General features: G+C 28.2%; 1 protein-coding gene and 1 long non-coding RNA gene across 7 annotated transcripts in view; one reads left to right on the top strand and one right to left on the bottom strand.

Moving 5' to 3' along the window:
• The window catches only part of LOC147817023 (uncharacterized), a 40350-nt gene extending 34370 nt beyond the window's left edge, over positions 1–5980 (bottom strand). The window contains exons 1-2 of one of the 3 annotated variants that reach the window (XR_015429987.1): positions 5594–5980; positions 3846–3896 (exon numbers count right to left, since the gene is read on the bottom strand). This is a non-coding gene — a long non-coding RNA (uncharacterized LOC147817023). The remainder of the gene's footprint in view (positions 1–3845; positions 3897–5593) is intronic. The other 2 variants (XR_015429988.1, XR_015429986.1) reach the window with 2 other exon arrangements.
• LOC147817022 (uncharacterized) overlaps positions 1–17169 on the top strand; it is a 71894-nt gene extending 54725 nt beyond the window's left edge. The window contains exons 4-5 of one of the 4 annotated variants that reach the window (XR_015429975.1): positions 2447–2591; positions 16890–17169. Coding sequence is in view for 1 of the 4 variants with exons in the window: in XM_087154025.1 (XP_087010151.1) it covers positions 2447–2488 (42 nt within the window). In the remaining 3 variants the exon portion in view is untranslated. Of the gene's footprint in view, positions 1–2446; positions 7163–16889 lie in introns of those variants that run through there. The other 3 variants (XR_015429981.1, XR_015429982.1, XM_087154025.1) reach the window with 3 other exon arrangements.
• The last annotated feature ends 2155 nt before the right edge of the window (positions 17170–19324 follow it).

The following is a 19324-nucleotide window of genomic DNA, read 5'->3' as shown; positions in this document are numbered from 1 at the left end:
TATGAGAAATGCTATAAAAAATCGTGCTCTTTTCCGTATTCTGTACAAAATTTTAGTACGATTATTGGTTTTAAAAAAAAAATCGCCGTTTTGCTTTCCTAAACGCCAATACTAGCCACTTTCTCTCCCTTTGTTGCTACCTTATCCCCGTACTGACTTAAAGAGTAACCCAGTTTCCATGTAATCTGGTCTACCTACCTTTCTCTCCAGTGCCAACTTAAGGTGGAATGGACTATACAGAGGTAAATTTTAATTATCTAGTTGTACCATTTTATACTTTGATTTATTCTCAGCCTTTTTAAAAATTCGCATTTGTTCAAAAGCTATTGCAAACTTAAGTCAGTTTTTTTTCAACTTATTTTTCTTTAAATATCGACTACTTATCCATTATTGTAAAAAAAATTTATTTAAAAATTCTTGCTGGAGTCAAATCAATCTGAAGTAGCAAAAGAAAAAAAGAGATTGTGTGTTGCCCATTATAAGTCTTAACATTTATAGTGACATTTTTTAAAAATAAAATTCAATACAGAGTTTCGTATTTTAGTTATAGGACAAGTAAAATTACTTCTCATTTATTTACATGTTAACGAAATATTCTGTGTTTTTGTGGAAAATATTGATGTTTAAGAAATAAAAATCAATTATGAGGGTTGGAAAGCGGAGATTCCCAGTATATTAAATTTGTTAGGTGTAATCTCTCTAGGTATTTTAAATATAAAAAAAAGTTTATTTTAAAGGTATGTAAAATAAAATAAACTTATTTTTAGTAAATGAAAAGTTTTTTTTTTGAAGGAAAAGTTTTTTTTAAAGAAGTATTAATTTAACAGGGGAAGAAAGCTTTATTTCAAACCCAAAGCTTTCGTTGTTTTTCTGGAGAGCATATTTGTAAAGAAAGCACATTTTATGTCATCTTTAATTAAACAATCAACCTCGTAAGTGTCTCAGTTATTTTTATCATTCGAAAAATTGAGAATATATATATATATATATATTTAAAAGAAAGTTTTTTTCTGAATTCAATTATAACTTTTTCACTCCAAAAATACTTGGACTAACATAATCTTACCATTTAATAAGTTATAAATCTCAATATTTATCGTAAAATTTTTAAAAAGAAAAAGAAAACTTAATAGATAGTTATAAGTACTATTCCCAATTTTAGTTGTTATATATTTCGTCCACAAATAAAGCAAAGCCTCCTAATATATTAAATTTGTTAAGTGTAATCTCTTTTGATATTTTAAATTTTAAAAAAATATATATTTATTTTAAATGTATGTAAAAAAAAACAACTTATCTGTGTAAAAGAAAAGTTTTTTTTAAAAAAAGAAGTATTAATTTAAAGTGGAAAAATAAAGTGCATCACCTTTATTTCAAACCAAAAGCTTTAATTTTTTTTTCACTGGAGAACATATTTGTAAAGAAAGCACATTTGATTAAACAATCATCTTCGTAAGTGTCCTAGTTTTTTCCTTTAAAAACAAAAAAAAAAATTTATGAGAAAAAAATAGTTTTTTCTGAATTTAATTAGAGCTTTTTTCCACTCCAGAAATACTCGGACTATATCTTAGTATATTTATCCACTGATATTCCTACATTTATTGATTTTTCAAAAGAAATCAATTAAAATAATAAAAAGAGAAAAAACTAATAAGTAAAAGATCTTTTGCAATAAATTTCTAACTAACTCCCTGGCATTACAGTCCATGTTTGACCATGGTCTCACTAACAATTTTCCTCCAAAGTCGCCTGTCTTTAGCTCTTCATTTCCAGTTTTGGACTTTTAGAGTCTTAAGGTTTTTTTCTACCTCGTAACCATCTCTTGGCCGGTCTTCCTCTTTTCCTCTGGCACTGCCCCTTGAATATTTTTTTAATGCCTCTGTTTTCCTCCATTCTTTCAAGGTGTCCTAGCCATTGACTTCTCTTTGCTTTTACGTAATTTATTATACCTTTTTCTTTAAATGGTCTTGCAATTTCATAATTGTATCGCCTTCTCCACAGATCACCCTCTTTGACCGGTCCAAAAATAGTTCTAAGAATGTTTCTTTCCCAGGTAATCAGCATTTTTTCTTGTTTCTGGGTTGGAGTCCATGTCTCTGATCCATAGATAAAGGTTGGTCTGATTATAGTTTTATAAACCTGAAGCCTCGTTATTACTTTTGATGTTAGCAATCTCTTAAGTGCAAAATAACTGCGATTTCTAGCATTTAGTCTTTGCTTAATCTCTGGCATAATATAATTGCTTTCAGTGACAACTGAACCCAAGTACTTAAATTCCCTAACTCAATAAATTTCACTTAGAATATTATTTGACATGTCTTCAATTTAATATCGTAAAAACAATTATAATTTTAATTGCATACTTTATTAGTTATTTATTTTTATCTTCTAGGCTTACTAAATATTTAGCTTTTTATCTGCACATTTTTAATTTTGTTCTTTTTAGGGGTGCTTCTTTTATTCAGTTGCTGAAAAATGTCGGACCTGACAAATGCTTTAAAAGACCAACTGTTTGCCCTGACTGAACAAAAGATACTTTTCCATTCACGGGGCCTGATGTTTTGACTAGTGTAGCCGAAGCTGTAGTAATGGTAACTGTTTTTCTATGTAGATTTATAAGACTCCTTTTAAGCATAGTTAGGATCAGAGGAAATTTTCTCTTTTCACGCTTGCTATTAAAATGTGTATTACTGAAAATTAGACCAAATTAATTGTTTTGTTCTTCTAAAAATTATCGTGACATGTTAGGTGTGTAGTGATTGGCTCACGGCTAGAGAGCGAGTTGTTCACGCCCCTAATTAAATAATTAAAATGAAGAGTATATACATATTTATATAACCGTCATTGTACAGCCGACCCAATTTTAGGGTTTACTACTATTAACGTTCACCTCTGTATCTTAAGTATAAAGTTAAGTAAGGTTTGTCAACAGCTCACAGACTGAAAATTTTATTTTCAATCATTAAAAGAAATTCACTAATTTTGCTTTCTAGAAGCATAGTATCCTTTTTATGCTAATTATATTATATATGTCATATTTATATTATATTTAGGCTAATTATATTATTTTCTTATTTATATTAGGCTAATTTATAAACTTAAAAATTATTCTATCAATGCACACACATAAAATTAAGATAGAAGCAAGTTAAGACAAACCAGAAATGGTGAAAATCAGAACTCATTTGTCTTGTATACAGTTAAAAACAAATTTTGTGATTACAGTTAAAATATATTTTATAGTTGCCCACTTAATAAATATGAACTGTTATTTAAGAAAAGTCAATTAGCTATTTATTAGCAATTTTTTATACTATTTATAAGAAGAAATGACAATGATCAGGAATTACCCCATTTGATCAATAATTACCCCATCTATAAGGGGCAAGGTTTGATAGTTTACTATAATCAATTATAATGTTTACAGTAGATGTGAAACAATTAATCAAAAGCTTACACTATTTTTATATCAAAGAAAAAGAAGGTAACTCAAAATATTTATTATTAAGAGAAGGAGGAGGATCTTTGCAGAAATGTGCACATTTTGAAACCCATCTTTGAAATGGAAAATACAGAAAGCAGTTTAAAAGATACTTATTTTGTTAGATTAAACGAAAAACTATTATTAAGTAAATGTAGTTATACTTTAGGAAAGTGTACAAGCATTCTTGTCCATGTCTCAAAGTAAAAAAATATATTTATATTTTTTTAAATGAAACTTAGGTGATCATTGTTTTCCCCAGAAGCACAGTGATCGTGAATTACCCCGGGTAACCCTATTTCACAAAATATGGGATAAAATTCATGTCACTGAGACAAAATAATGTTTCACTATATGTTCTTACCTTCTTTTCTGTTGACTACTGGATTGGCATTTCTTGGATCTTTCATCCTGTCTTTCCATAAAAGAAAAGGAATTAATTAGAATATGATCGTCTTAAAAACAATTAAAAATCAACAAAATCGAAACTGTTTCTTATATTTTATAATTTTTGTTAAAAACAATTTTTTTACTTAAATGAAATTAATTTTGATTTAAATGAAGGAGAAAGATCATGTATTAAAATTATGGCAAATATTTTTATTTTTAGTAACTGACAATAAATTGAATGTTTAACAACCATCTTTTTTATGCTCAATGCATATTGTATTTTAGCATAAACTACTGATGATTTTGATTAAAAATAATTATCATTGGAAAAGACTATAAAATTTAGTCATGAATTGTAGGGGAAAATTTAGAGGACAGGTCTAAATCTAAAGTGAATAATTAGACTTGAAATTTTAACTTATTATGCATCGTTTTTTGAAGTTGGATAAAATATGTGAACTACTAAATATTTAATAATATTATAATAAAATTACAAAATAATAATAAGTTAAGTATTTTTCTAAAATAATGAAGTTGTTCAAAGTGAAAAATTTTCTCTTACAATTTTTTTGATTCTAATTTAGAAAAAGAATAAGATATGTATGAAAAAAATAAGACATGGGAGCCAATCGGAATTAAAATAAGTAGATAAATTCTAAATAAAGCTTTTGTTATTCAGGACTCCCACTCAATTTTAGAAATAAAATTTCCTGAATTTTTGAGGAAAGTTTCCAACAATTTCTGGATTATATATTCCATCTACACAGTTATCATCACAAATTAAATTTTAATTAAACAATTAATTAAAGTTACTTTATTGTTGAAAATATGTCAAATATAAGTTTCTTAAAAACAAAATTTTTAAAGGGGAAGACTGAACAGGTATATTTTAGAATTAACAACTATATAAAAACAGATAAAAACTCAAAATGGTCAATTAAAATAGTAACCATGAAATAATATTCTAATTTCAATTCAAAAAAAATTGAACCTTAATTTTGAAGTAAATTAATTTTATAACAAATTTAATTGTAAAATTAAACTTAATATAAAGATTTGAAATGTTCTTATACCTTTACAGCAATTCATTAAATGCAAATAAAATAAAGATAAAACCAACAAAATAAAAATTAGAAATAAGGTCCTTCTATTTAATATGTCATTTTGTTATTCATTTATTTAGTAAACAAAATATATTATATTGAGTATCAAAACAAATAAATTGTTTATAAATATTTGTTTTATTTGTTTATTTTTTGGTGGATTAAAAATTATTTAAAATTACTTCTCATATCTAATCAAAAGTATTTTTTGAAACAATAATTGACACCCGCAGTTTAGGTTATTCAAATAATATTTTTTTACAGTCTTTCAAAGAAAAAAAATGGCTACCGAAATTAAGCAAATTATTAAATTAAGCAATGCTTCTGAAAAGTGAAAGAAACATTTGTTATTAATGACTAAGAAATTATAAATTCTTCTTTTATTAGATAGAGTTAATTGAACTTTTATTTATGAAAAAAATCTTCTAATTCATTTTAAAACTGAACTAGCAGCTTACAGGAGAGCATGAAATAAAAAAGCCACCTAAAAAATTATTGTTATAAAAAATAATTTCTAAAAACTTAACAAATACAATTAAAACGAATAAAACTAATTATAAAAAGTATGTAATTAATAAAATAAATGCATGAGCTGAAGAGAAAAAAACATTTTACTTACTTGCTCTTTTAAAGTGTTTAGTTCTCTCTTTTTGCAAAGAAGAAAGTAGACCCCTTTGGGGACTAGAGACTAAGCAAAGATTCATTTGGCGAGAAAGTTTTAAAGAAAGGAGTATTTATCTCCTTTTTTTAAAAACTTTCTCGCCAAAAGAATCTGTACAATCAAGGACCACCTACTGGGCTGATTTTCCGTACTTGAAAAGAATGTTTCTTAGAATTGGGGGTAGGGGACAAAATGTGTTTCTTTCCCATCTCTTTCCCACATTCTTTTTACTTCAAGGACTTCAAACATACTTATCTGGTGATTTCAAATAGTAATCAATATCTATTTTGAATTATTAAAAACTATTTCTGGTCCTCATAATAAAAAACTAATATGCACTGAAACATTTTATTAACTATTAGTGATAAGCAAGCTTACTAAATTAAAAAATTATTGAAATCAAAATTCATTTCAATACTTTTCATAAGCAAATTTTTTATACATATAAACTGGGAAATAATGCTAACATATATGTTTTGATTCGCGGAGCAGTAAATTAGAATATCGTTTCTTTATAATGAACAGTAAAGCTGCTATAATTAAACACATTTAAGTAAATAAACCATTTTTTTGTTTTTCATCAGCTTTTCAACAGTTTTAGTATATAAAAAACACGTTCTCTTTTTATGAAATATTTTTTATAAATAATTAAGTATCTTTAATTGGGCAAATTTATTTACATTAGCAAACTGGCTGTGCAAAATATAATATTGGTATTACAAAATTATAAATTAATAAAAAAATATATATATTTTCGTCCAAAAGTCTTTATAAATTACTTCCCTCGATAAAAAAAAAATATTATGTTTTTTTATGAATGAATGCATGAAGACTGTTATTTTATATCATTCACTTACATCACTAAATAATAATTATATTTTTGGTTGAAAGCTAATTATTAAGATTTAAAATCCTAAATAGCCAACTGCAACAAATTCATTGCCTTGGATACTTTAAACAAGAATTTGAAATTACTTTACTTTTCCACTAAATACTTACCTTTTTGATGTTCTTTTAACTTTCTTACAGATAATATTCTATTTAGCTATGCAGATTTATACTTTCTATGGCGTTAAAATTCACGATTTTTAAATTCTTTAACATAAAAATCATAACTTTAACTTTAAAACTTTATTTTATTTACGTTTAAGCAACAACATTGATTTTAGAAATCCATTATTAGTTTTCACACAGTTTTAAAACATGCATAGAATATTTTTGAAGTAACATCAGTTTTTATTTTGTTATTATTCGCATAACTATAACTTGTAAAAAAAGTTATTTTTTCTTTATCATTTGAAACTTTAAATATTTTATTAAATGCATAGTTAAAAATTACCTGTCTATTTTTTGTTAAAAAATAATTCCACTTGTACAAAAATAAAAACTAGCAGGCTTTACCCTTTACTTACTCTGCTCACCAACTCCCGTAATTGCTTGTCATTCATTCATCATTGATTTTTTTCTTTATATATACTTCCTTAAGCTGCAATATTTTTCACTTTTCACAGAACACATAACATTTTATTTTCAAAATATACAAGTATTGTAGCTTTATATAATATATCTGTTTATATTTGAAGCATTTGAAGAAACTTGATTAATTTGTATCATGGCGTACTAAACGTACTATTATCTCAATAGTTGTGAGGGACTCAAATAGTTGTTCGCCATGATTTAAATAATTTACAAACTTTCGACTGTTTAAATAAAGAGCTGAAAGATAAAGAAAAGAGCGGAAAATGATGTTGTGTGGCCTCGATCGTTATGTCCTTTTATTAACCGCAAAAAATAATAAGCTAGAAAGGTACTAATTTGAACAGTACATACCTATAAATGGTTTACATAAAGCATAAAAGTGAAGCTCTTTCCATTTTGAAGTCCTCCTCATCAAGTAAAGTTGTCTTACTTATCAAAAATAAGATCATAATAGTAAATCTAAATTTATTTTTTTTTAAATTTAGAGTTTATTAATGTACTTATTTTTTTTTTATTTAGTTCTGTAATTTTCCATTTCCGGTAGAAACACTTTTGTTTGATATTTTTTTTAATTGCATTTTGAGCTGTAAAAGATTTTTACTCTGTATTACTTACGTTAAAACTGTTTTATGAGTAAACTACAAAATATGAGAATTTTGTGTTGTTAGAGTTTTTATTTTTTCATCTATTTACTTTTTTTAAGGAAAATAAGTAGTTTAATGCATATCTAATCTCAAACGATTTTAAAAAAAAGTAATTTCATTAAAATGTTAAATAATAATAATGATCAGCATCATTAGCAAAGAAGTAAAAAATGAAATGGGGAGTTTCATGCAAAGTAAATTATAAGAAAATGAAACAAAGTGCCGATAAAGCCCAAGGCTTCTCAAGAACTACCACCAACAGGGAGGGATGAAAAACGCATAGCCGGACATCATTAATTTTCCTTTTTACCCTACAGAAAGGGGATCTAGAGCTGCACCCCATCAACAGCTCATCCCTATTAAAAAAAAATTTCAAATTCTTATTCTAAAACAAACGTATGTACTTCTTCTAGTAATCCGTATTTAAATATCATGACGGATACACTAATATAAATATAAAAAAAAAATTTATTCCTAAAATTGCATTGATTCTTATGATTCTCATTTTGACATTACATTGTAATAATACATACTGATTAATTCAGATTGATACATAAAAAAATTAACATTTTTAGATGTGCAGAAAAAGAGTTCTAGTTCTTACCACATACAAAAGTGTTTAAACTACAAATTACTAATTTTAGAGCATTCATTCCTAAAAATATTTAAATTTTTATAATTTTATCGTTGACCAGTCTGGGTAACGAGGAGGCAGTGGGTAAAATTTGTATCTGTTTTTATATAAATAATTTGAAATAATATTTTCAATCAAGTTTTTTGAACAATCTATGATTTACCAGACTTGTCAATGAAAACTCCAATAAAAATGCATCATTAAAGCTTGCAAACATTCTCATCAATAACAATGTTATTTGTTTTACAGTAATTGTTTAAGAGTTAACCTAAATATGTTTCCTAGGAAGTCACTAAATTCTTTTCCTTCTTCAGTATTCATATTTATATAAGAAATAATGCTAAGACAAAGGACAATAATTATGTATAAATTAACCATACAGGAATATAAAAACACTTTAAGGTAATTTCATGTAAAAATATTAAAATCACCCCCTGATGAAAAGAAAGCTAAAGAAATTCATCTTGGGAAACAATCAACTACAAGTATAAGAAGATCAAAAATTATAGCCTGATTTGATATTTGTGTGTTGCTCTTTTATTAATGCTTATGTTAACCTGATTTTTTCTTTTCTTTTGACTCTTACTGATTTTTACTTGAGACTATAGTGTTGAAGTTGATCTAATCGATTAAGTTGCTCTCTGACCAATCCTGAACATTTCATATGAACTTGGAAAAAGAAAGAAAAAAAAGGCTGCTGTGCTCACCGAACTTGATACTTGCTTTTTCTCTTTATCAAATAAATTTTTAATAAATTTTTTTCTATATCAGAAACTTGAAAAGGATTGTTTTGGGAGTTTAACGTTTCCTATTCATTTTGCATTTCTGTTCACTTAGAACTTTAAATTATTAAGGTGTATAGAAAACTATATAGGGATTACAATGGAAGAAAAAAATTAACTTTCGATAGTTAATTTGAGAATAACTGTAACTTCTAAACTTGATGGGAAAATAGACCAAAGTTACTCTGCAAGCTGCAGGAATGCAACTAAGTTGAAATTTGGCATGCTGAAAGGACCAAGTTTAATACAGAGTTTTTTTTATTTATTTTTTTCACTTAAAGATTTTTTCCCTATATAATAAATATTTTTCCATTGGAAATTCATCCATTGGAATGTAGAAAAATTTATCTTTTACGCAATTTTCATAACTTCAAACTTCCCTTAACACAAAAATTTACAAAAAAAGAAAAAAAAATTAATAAATATTGCCAAATATAAATCTTAACATTTATATAGACGTTTTAAAAAATATTAGGAAAAAAGAGAGATAAAAACAGTTTCGAGTATGATCGGGTATATCATATAAGATCATCATTATATATTATTAACAAGAAAAATTATTTCTTGTTTTAATTGCTATTGTCTCGCACATTTTGTTCTTAATTTAATTATTTATCAAGTACATTTGATTATTTTCAAATCAGCTATCATCTAATTTTTGTTAGGATTCTTAAAATAAAATATGCTTACGCAAAAATTATAATAGTTATATATTTTACAAACAAAATGATTTGTAATCAACTTTTAAGAACAAGGGGAAAGAACGGTTTATGTCCACTGCTTCTGGTTATGAGAAGAAGAAAAAGTTGTGCACGGGCAGAAACTGCATCTTTATTGTGTAATAACTCTCTGCGAGAACCGATTTTTTCCTTGTTTTTATTTGCTAAACTAAGTAATCTTCAAAATACAACTAATGGCAATACAATAGTAATTTTATAAAAGAAAGGGGGACCTAAACACTTCTCCTCTTTTAATCTACAATCATGAATGACAAGCAACTACTGGGACTGATGAGCAAAACGAACAGGTAACGGAGCCTCCCAGTAGAAGAACAAAAGGATGCTTGCAAATAATCTATGACGAAAAACTATTATTTGTATTGAGTGTAAGATGCACATTTAGAATCATTCCAAAAGTTGGACTGTGGAGGCTGATGAACTGTAGGCAAATCATTTGCTGCAGTTAAGGTATAAATCATGTCACAATCTAAAAATCAGTTTATTAGTGAAATATGTGCATGATGTGTAATTTATCTACTAAGGCGTGTTTTTGAAAAATTTATTATTAGCATTAATTATTATTATCAGAATTCTACTTGACTAATTTTAAAAGAGTTCTACTAATTAAAAGGGAGGTATGAAAATGATTTTCTTTTGTAGCATGAAAATTGTCATTTATAGGCAGCAAGAAATACCGCTTTATTTTTCACTTGTTCATGATTTAAAGATCTCCCCTAATAAGTCCTAATTACAAAATAATTTTATTTCATCTAAACAATTATGCCTTTTCTGAAATATTGAGATTTGCATCTTGAACTATAAATTGGAAACTATACTAATATTTGAACTCGATAAAAGTCGAAATTTCGGTACTCTTAACGTTCTTTTTATATTTCAAACAGGGTTCTTCCACTAACTCCAGAGATTTAAAACATTTTACACATACTTATAGTTGTTAACTCCCCCAAAAAATTTGTTGCAAGAACTCTGCATAGGAAACATTTTTTCCAAATCAGCATTGAAAATGATTAAATGTGTGTTTGTTATTTTGTGTTGCCACTGCAAGTTATGTTTCTTTTATTATTCAATAGTTACTGGGAAAGGAATAATTTTTTATATGTCTTTGGATTTGAATATTAAATTGATTTAGTTGCAGAAAAAATTGATAACTTTTTTTAAACTATGCTATGACTCTTGTACTATTTTCTGCTTTAATTAGAGTGCTATGTAAGTCTTGAATTAAATTATATGATAAATTTAACTATAAAGCAAAATTGAAAGGGAGAAAATTTTAATGTTTATTTTAGTCTAATTTGCTATTAAAAAATTGAATTTAAAATAAAACTTTTTAAAATGAAATAATTCTAGTTTAAAAAAAACTATTTTGCTCTTTAATTGGTAAATGAAGTTGCTTATTTTTATATTAAATATTTTCCGAATGACACATTTTATGCTATCGCAACACATAAGTTATAAATTTCTTCTCTGCTCGATATGGATAGCGAAAGCTTAAGGTTTGGGGGGGTTCCCTATGAAGACCTCTTATTCTCTGGTCAAAAGCCACACTGATCAGTTTACAGACACCAGTGTAAATGTTTTTTGGCGAGATTCTAGAGAATCAAAAGCAAAGCAACCCTACAAAACCCCACACCTTGTCTTAAAGAAGCATGCTGTTTGTATTTTTTCTCACTTGAAATTTGTGTTTTATTGCAAAAAATATATAATTTAAGAAATTTTCAACAGCAAGATAAGAAGTATCGGATCTTTCGTCAATAATTTTGTGCTTTCATCATTCGTTCATATATTTTAAAATATTATATATCAAGCCGTAGACAGAATTTTCTTTCGGAAGGGATTTAAATTTGTAATATATAATATCGCATTTCTTAACAATTACAAATTCGTAATTAACTTATCTTGCATATTTTTATCTGTCACAATCTCTCTCTACCAATAGCGTCGCGAGAATTTTTATCTAGGTTCGTTGACCTCTCAGAAACACTAGCAAACGTAATAGGGAGTGACTTTAACATTTGCTTTTTTTCTGTGTGTTTCGTGAAACATGACTTCGAGTTCGAGACATTGTAAAACTTTCCCAGGTGGCTTTTGTTATGTATGCGGCGAGTATAGTGTTGTTAAAAATTGCTTGAGGAGCATTACAGACTATGTAAGACAACTAATGGGCATATTTTGGCATGAAATTAGGAGACCAGGACAAATCGTGGGCTCTCTATAAAGTTTGTGTGCAGAGTTTCATTTGGAATTCCTATGACATGGGGGGAGCCCAAAAACCACTTTGATGATTGTTATTTTTGTTCCTGCCATGTTCGTGGGTATAACCAGAAAAATCAAAGGCTAATATCTTATCCTGATAGTATTAAATCGGCTATATGCCTCTTTCCTTATGGACCTGGTGAGCCTGCGCCTCCAACTGAATTGCCAATCATCTCTTCAGACTTGGAACATCCAGAAGTTCAAGACTCCGATATTGAATATAAGCCACCTGTAGCCGGTTCACCTCAGCCCTTCTCTCAGGTTGAACTTAATTATCTGAGCAGAGATCTTGGCCTTTTGAAAGAGGCAGATGAATTGTTAGGCTCCAGACAGAAAGAAAAAAAAACTTATTGGCCAAAGGAACATCATTTTATTGGTACAGGAATCGTGAAAAGGAATTTATTAAGTACTTTGATGAAGAGGAGAACTTTGTATATTGTTCTGATGTTCCTAGATTGATGAGCAAATTTAATGTCATCTACGAAAAAGATGAGTGGAGGCTGTTTATAGATTCATCTAAAAGAAGCCTCAAAGCTGTTCTTCATCATGGGAGCCAGTATGCATCTGTACCGGTTGGACACTCAGCATATTTAAAAGAATGCTATGAAAACCTGGCATTCGTCCTGGACAAACTAAAATACATCGATCACAGTTGGACCATCTCCTGTGATTTGAAAGTTATCTCCATGCTTCTTGATCAACAAGGTGGATTTACAAAGTTCCCATGTTTCATTTGTGAATGGGACAGCCGTAACAAGACTCAACATTGGGTAAAAAAAAGAATGACTGAAAAGACAAAATCTTGACCCAGGCACCAAGAACGTTATTCGAAACAGCTAAGTTGATTCGAAAAAAGTATTGTTACTTCCGCTACATATAAAATTAGGTGTAATGAAGCAGTTCGTCAAGACTGTTCCAAAAGCCCGTTCCAAAAGCCCCGTTGTTTCAAATACCCGTTCGAAAAGTTTTCAGGTTTATCCCAAGCCAAGTTGAACGAAGGAATCTTTGTTGGTCCAGATATCCGCAATCTCATGAAGGATAAAGAATTTGAGACACGGTAGCAACGGAAAAAGAAACTTGGGTTGCTTCCAAAGATGTCGTCAGTAAATTTCTGGGTAATTACAAGGATCCTGATTATTAGGAAATTGTAATGAAAATGCTGGACAAATTTAAAACTTTGGGTAGCTTCATGAGTGTAAAAATGCATTTCCTTTGCTCACATCTGAACTTTTTACCTGATAATTTAGGAGCAGTCAGCGAAGAAGAAGAAGAAAGGTTCCATCAAGATATCAGATATATGGAACGTAAATATCAAGGAAGATGGGACAAGAACATGCTACTAACTACTGTTGAATGATAGCTCGAGATAGATCTGAGATTTAGCATAAAAGAAGATCATCAAAAATAAGTTTCAGAGGAAAACGAGTATATCCTTAAATAGAAACTTTTCTCTTTTTTACGTTACCTTTAAATTACCAATAAGTTTTTTGCTTGTTTTGTATTTGTTTCAAACTTTCATGTACACATACACAATATTTGCTATTTTTGGTCAATCGTCAATTTTACGTAAGCTATCTTAATTTTAAAAAAAATTAATTACAATTTTATGTTGGTGATTTTCTTCCAGAAACTGATATAAAAAGTTTAAACGCAAGGAACTTATTGTTTTTCTCTCGACCAGAGGTGACTTGTGCGGTCTGGTAACAGTATTTTTTATTCATTTTGACCTATAAAAAATTAGCTGATAGCTCAAAAATCAATTTTCTTTCACAAGATTAAATTTTACATAGATCAAAATGAATGAAGAGAGCAGTTACCGGATAGTACTTGAAAAATTGTTTGAGAAAATTCCTTTCCAAATAGGATTTTAGTAAAAACATTAATATCGATTTTACAAAAAATCCTAATGTGATTAGGAAAAATGAAGATCATTTTCGAAATCAGCACATCAAATAACATATAAATCAACAATAAATTCTCTTGTATTTTTCAAAACCTTCAATTTCGCAGGCTTGTGTTATTGAACCATATTTTTGTTAATATTGGTGTAATGCTTTAGTTATTTTTTGAAGATTTATTTTTTCTCCTTTAAGGTTAACATTGTTCTTGTATCAGAAAGTTAAGTTAGTTGCTTATGTTAATTTTTTAAAAATTTAGTTATTTCTGCCATCAGTCTGTAAATGTGTCTGTTCTAAAAGATCAAAACAAAGAATTAAGTTTGCAAGTTGTGAGATATAAAAGCAGTCTAAAAGAAATATGGTTTTCTTGTTTAATGTTCTATTTAAGTTTTACTTGATGATGTAGTAAAGTCTCTTTAGCTTAATTCATAACACAAATATTTATCATATTTTTAGATAAAATTCAGTTACAGAGTTTGGACATAGTTATCCAGTTGCACATTTTATTACTAGCAGTTTAGATGCAGAAACCATTAAGTATTTCTTTCTCTTAAATCTAAAATTCCAAACCTAAATTGTAATTGTATAATGACTAATAATAAATTTACAGCTGATCCATTCAATACGATTTTTGAAAAGGTTTCACATTTGCTATGTAAATGGCACATTCACAGAACCTGGCAAAGACAATTATCAGCTAAGGTTAAAGATGTATAATTACAAAATGAACTATACACAGACTTATTATTTCTTACAAAAATTGTTGCTCTGCTGTTTACCTCTTATTTTGTACGAAATTATTGTTCACCACAGTTCTGCAACTAAGTTCTACAGTAGGCAGTGCACCCGCCGATCAAGCAGTTGGCCGTGAGCTCATTTATGTCATATGCAAAGAAAATAAATTTTAAAAAATCTGTGCTGTGACTAACTATTAAATGTTGTGATGTAATATCCTGTTATTGTCTTGTTCTGTAAATGCTGTTATTTATGTCTAAACTCTGATGGATTCTGCAATAGAAATATTAAATAAGATTAATCAGACACTACCCCTCTCTTTCAGACATAAATAACCTGACTAAATTGAAGACCTGCAAAAGAATTGAAAATAAGAAACCGAGCAGCAAACCTCTCGTAACAATAATTTATTTAATTTTAACAATTTAACTCTCAATGTAACTTTGTAACCCAGTAACCTATCAACACTTAGACATAACTTAAAATTGTAACAATGAGAAATATCTTCCTTTAGTTTTTACTTCTTTTACTAGACTGTAACTATGTGATTCAAAAATTCATTTTTGCAAAACTCATTATAACTATAATACTTGAGTGAACACCTGAATGCTGGAAGATTGAGTTGAGAGAATTAGTTCAACCTCATGACAAGTTAAACATGCATGGAGGAAGTGGGCCAATTTTTTATTGTTAATAAAAGCTTTTTGGTCGACTAGCAAAGCACGAGAGCGATTGCCTAATTGGGGATGTGTGCTCCAATGTTCTGTTAACTGCGTCAACATGCCTTCAGATATTAACACCCTTTTCAACTCCTTTTTTATGTTTTGATTTTTTAAGTGACGAATGCACCAAATTCCAAAGTATGAGTTGGAGTAGCGCTTCCACCCAAAAGTGTAGTGAAACTACTCTGAAGGTGTTGCAAGTATTCCCGGATGTTGGATGAGCCAGGTTTAATAAATCGTGGGCATTTTTTATTTTATATATATATAAATGTATGTGTGCATGCTTATAACACTTTCCTGGTTATTAAAAATGTTCTCTTAAAATGTATACTTCCGTGTTAAATGATCCTCTTTCACTCTGTAATTCAAGTTGATTCAAACTAATACATGCAATCTTTGGTCAGATTTACAATTTGAAAAGTTGTGTTTTTAACTATATACTCAACCATCAGTTGAAATCTTAACAAGATATCTTGATTGCAATTCAAGATATCTTGTTATCTAATTGAAGCAACTTGTTCTGCGTCTGTCTTTTGCCGAGAAGAAAATATTTAACATTACTGCTTTGTAATAATGTTTATTATGCTTTTTAATAACGAGTAGTGAAACTTCTCTAAAGGTGTCGGAAGTTTAATAATTTATGGGTATTTTTCTTATATATGTAATTGTATGTGTGCATGCTTATAACACTCTTCTGCTAATTAAAAATGTTCTCTTAAAATGTATACTTCTGTGTTAAATGTCCCTCTTTCACTCTGTTACTCAAGTTGATTCGAAGTAATGTATTCAATCCTTTTTAGATTTACAATTTAAAAAGCTGTGCTTTTAGTTATATACTTAGCCATTGATTGAAATTTTCACAAGGTATCTTGAGTGCAATACTAATTTGAAGCAACTTGTTCTCTTCTAGCTTTTGCCTGGATTATATAAGGAATTATTCTTTAAATATTTAATATATTTTGTTTTTAATAAAAAAATTTTATTAGTATTCACATTGCCGTTTGTTCTACTGATGATTTACATTTGTCCCGGAGAATAATCTCACAGCATTGTCTGCTTAAAGCTTTTCTGTGAGATATGTTTACCAGGACTTCATGTTTCTACTATGATTTATGCAGATTTTCATTCGCTTTGAAGAATATCTCTGTGCCATAACAAGTCAAAATTTAGTCATTAATTTTGTTATATGTATTAGATATAATTGTAAATTTTTTAAATTCATAAAAAATAATTAAGCTCTTTCTTATTTGGCATAGTTGTCAGATATTAATATAATTTATGTCTTAGATTAGATTCTGACCCACTGCAGAACTTTAAGGTAACATTGTTTCAATTTTTTTAACAAGAAAAATGCTTCTATTTTACAGCTGAATAAGCAGACAAGACTTTTAACTGCTCCTTTTCTCAGGATGTTGTCACTAGTAGCTGTCATAAACCTTATGTGATTGCAGCATCATAGAGTCAAGCTGGCTACCAATACTCTTTGTCTATTGTATAAGAACAAAAAAAAAATAGACATACTTCAAATTTTCTGATCCATTATTATTATATTTTTTTTGTGTCCTATTTTGTACTTTTTACATATATGCTGTACTCTTACTTACAACTAAGAAATAAATAAAAAGGTAAAAATAAAAATTATCAAAAGAAAATGTATCTCATTTTTTTATCATTTCTTGAAGATATATTTTAAGGGAAAGCTGCTATTTTATAGAATATCTATCCAAGGTACTTAGTTCACTTTATATACAAGCTTACTACTATTTCACTGCAACTGTTTCAGTTTAAATAAATTTCAATTTAGAATTTAATGCTACTGTATTTAATTAAAAACTTCTTAAATTTAGAAAATATGTCCAATAGTACGTTAGTAGAAGTCATTTGATTGAAACACTGATAAGTATTGAACAATAGAAGCTAGCACTTGAAGAAAAGCCACAGTTTTGGGAAACTAACTTTTATCGAAGAACGCAAGGATTTTGTGTCACTTTGATGATTTTTCTCTCTCTGAAAATTAAATATTGCACCCTCTTTCCCAGCCTAAGACCTATTTTTATCCTTCCTCTCGGCAACGACGTTATATATATAAAAGAATGCATCGACGTGACACATCAAAAAAAAAAGCAAGATGCTAAAAGAAAGCCAGAACAGATTTAAAAAGACATATTGTTACCTCAAAAGGCATAATATAAAATTTATCATTTAATTCAGTCAATTGAGCATAAAAATATTATACAATCGTATAAACTTAAAATACAATATTCTGTTAATCTTTAAAGACATTCTAATTTATAAAATTTGAAACGCAAGAAAGATTTTTTTTAAAAAGTAGCTGACTCAATTTTAACTGTTAGTCTTTAAGATGACTTTGTATGAATGATGTGCAAGACATTCCAAAGATTAATATTTTTCAAAAATATTATTTCAATGCCCACCACTTTTGGCAACCTATGGCACGTGACAGGCACTATTGTTTATTTCTGTTTTGTGGGTCCCATTAAGATGGATCAATGTCACCCTTAAAAGGACAGATAGATTACACCTATGCACTAAGCGGGATTCGAACCCAGAACCTTCCTGGTACAAGACCAATTACAGCTTGGTCAACACTTTAAAAAACATAAACACCATATTTGAATTAATTGCATTAATTTATTAACACAGAAACTGTTCAACACGAACAGTTTCTGTGTTAATAAATTCGATTAAAAACACAGTGTGTTAATAAAATCGATTAAAACACAATAAAATTGGACATATATCCAAATTTTAGTACAGTATTTATTTCAAATCAATGCTTGAAATTGGTTAGGATCAGTGACTTTGATTTTGAACCAATATGAAATTTAAACATAAAATGTCAATTCTCTACAAGTAATTATATTCTTCTCAACAAAAATTACAAATTCAATGGTATACAAATCTTAATTTCTGTCTTAAATTAATTATAATTAAAAAAAAGTTGTGATACCTGCCATAGTAGGCAAAAAGAAACGAATGAAATGAGGTCAAGAATCTCCAAAGACAGTATTTGGCCGCTTTTAATTAATCAAATAGTAAAGGAATAGAATATAAATGCCATTTTAACACAAAAAAGACAGTCTTACAGTAACAATATTTTACGAAATCAGACACAAAAATGCACTTTCTCTGAGTAAACCAACTTTTTTTTTTAGTGATGCATATGTCTGACCCCCAAGATATTGGGGGCAGCCGGAACTCTGGAAGTACGGTTCCAATAGTTTGGACAGAAGAGAATTCCAAAATTTGGATCCCTTCATGTTAATTTTTTTTTTTTTTTTTTTTGTTCAGTACTTTTTAAACGAATTGAAAGATTTTTGTTCACAATTGTAAAATTCGTTTATTTAAATTTAATTCCACTCAAAATATACCTTTTAGTAAATGATCATTGTTTTTTTTTTTTAATATAAGTCTTAAAATTGTATAGTGGATAATTTTTTTACATCATTTTAAAGAATGCAATTTTAAATAGCAAAATTTCAGTGAAATCAGTCAATTATTGAAAAGTTAAATTTTGAAAAAAATTTCTACCTTGCAGTTCAATTTTTCGACTTTTATTAAATAAAATAATTACCATTTACTATAAGTTATATTTTGCATAGAATTTTCTTTTGGATAAACGAATTTTATAGCTAAGAGCAAAAATGTTTGAAATTCTTTCTATAAGTTTTCGAGATATCGTGAAGTACACAAAAAGTAAAATATTAACATTAATTGTTCTAAACTTTGGACTGCTCTCTTGACGAAACTATTGGGACATTACCTCCCAGAACTACAACGT

This window comes from Parasteatoda tepidariorum, chromosome 1, assembly GCF_982258835.1.
Source record: "Parasteatoda tepidariorum strain Cologne lab strain chromosome 1, Ptep-v5.0, whole genome shotgun sequence".
Lineage (NCBI taxonomy): Eukaryota > Metazoa > Arthropoda > Arachnida > Araneae > Theridiidae > Parasteatoda > Parasteatoda tepidariorum.
Note: the sequence above shows the minus strand (reverse complement) of the source record. Positions and strands in the feature narration are given on the sequence as shown.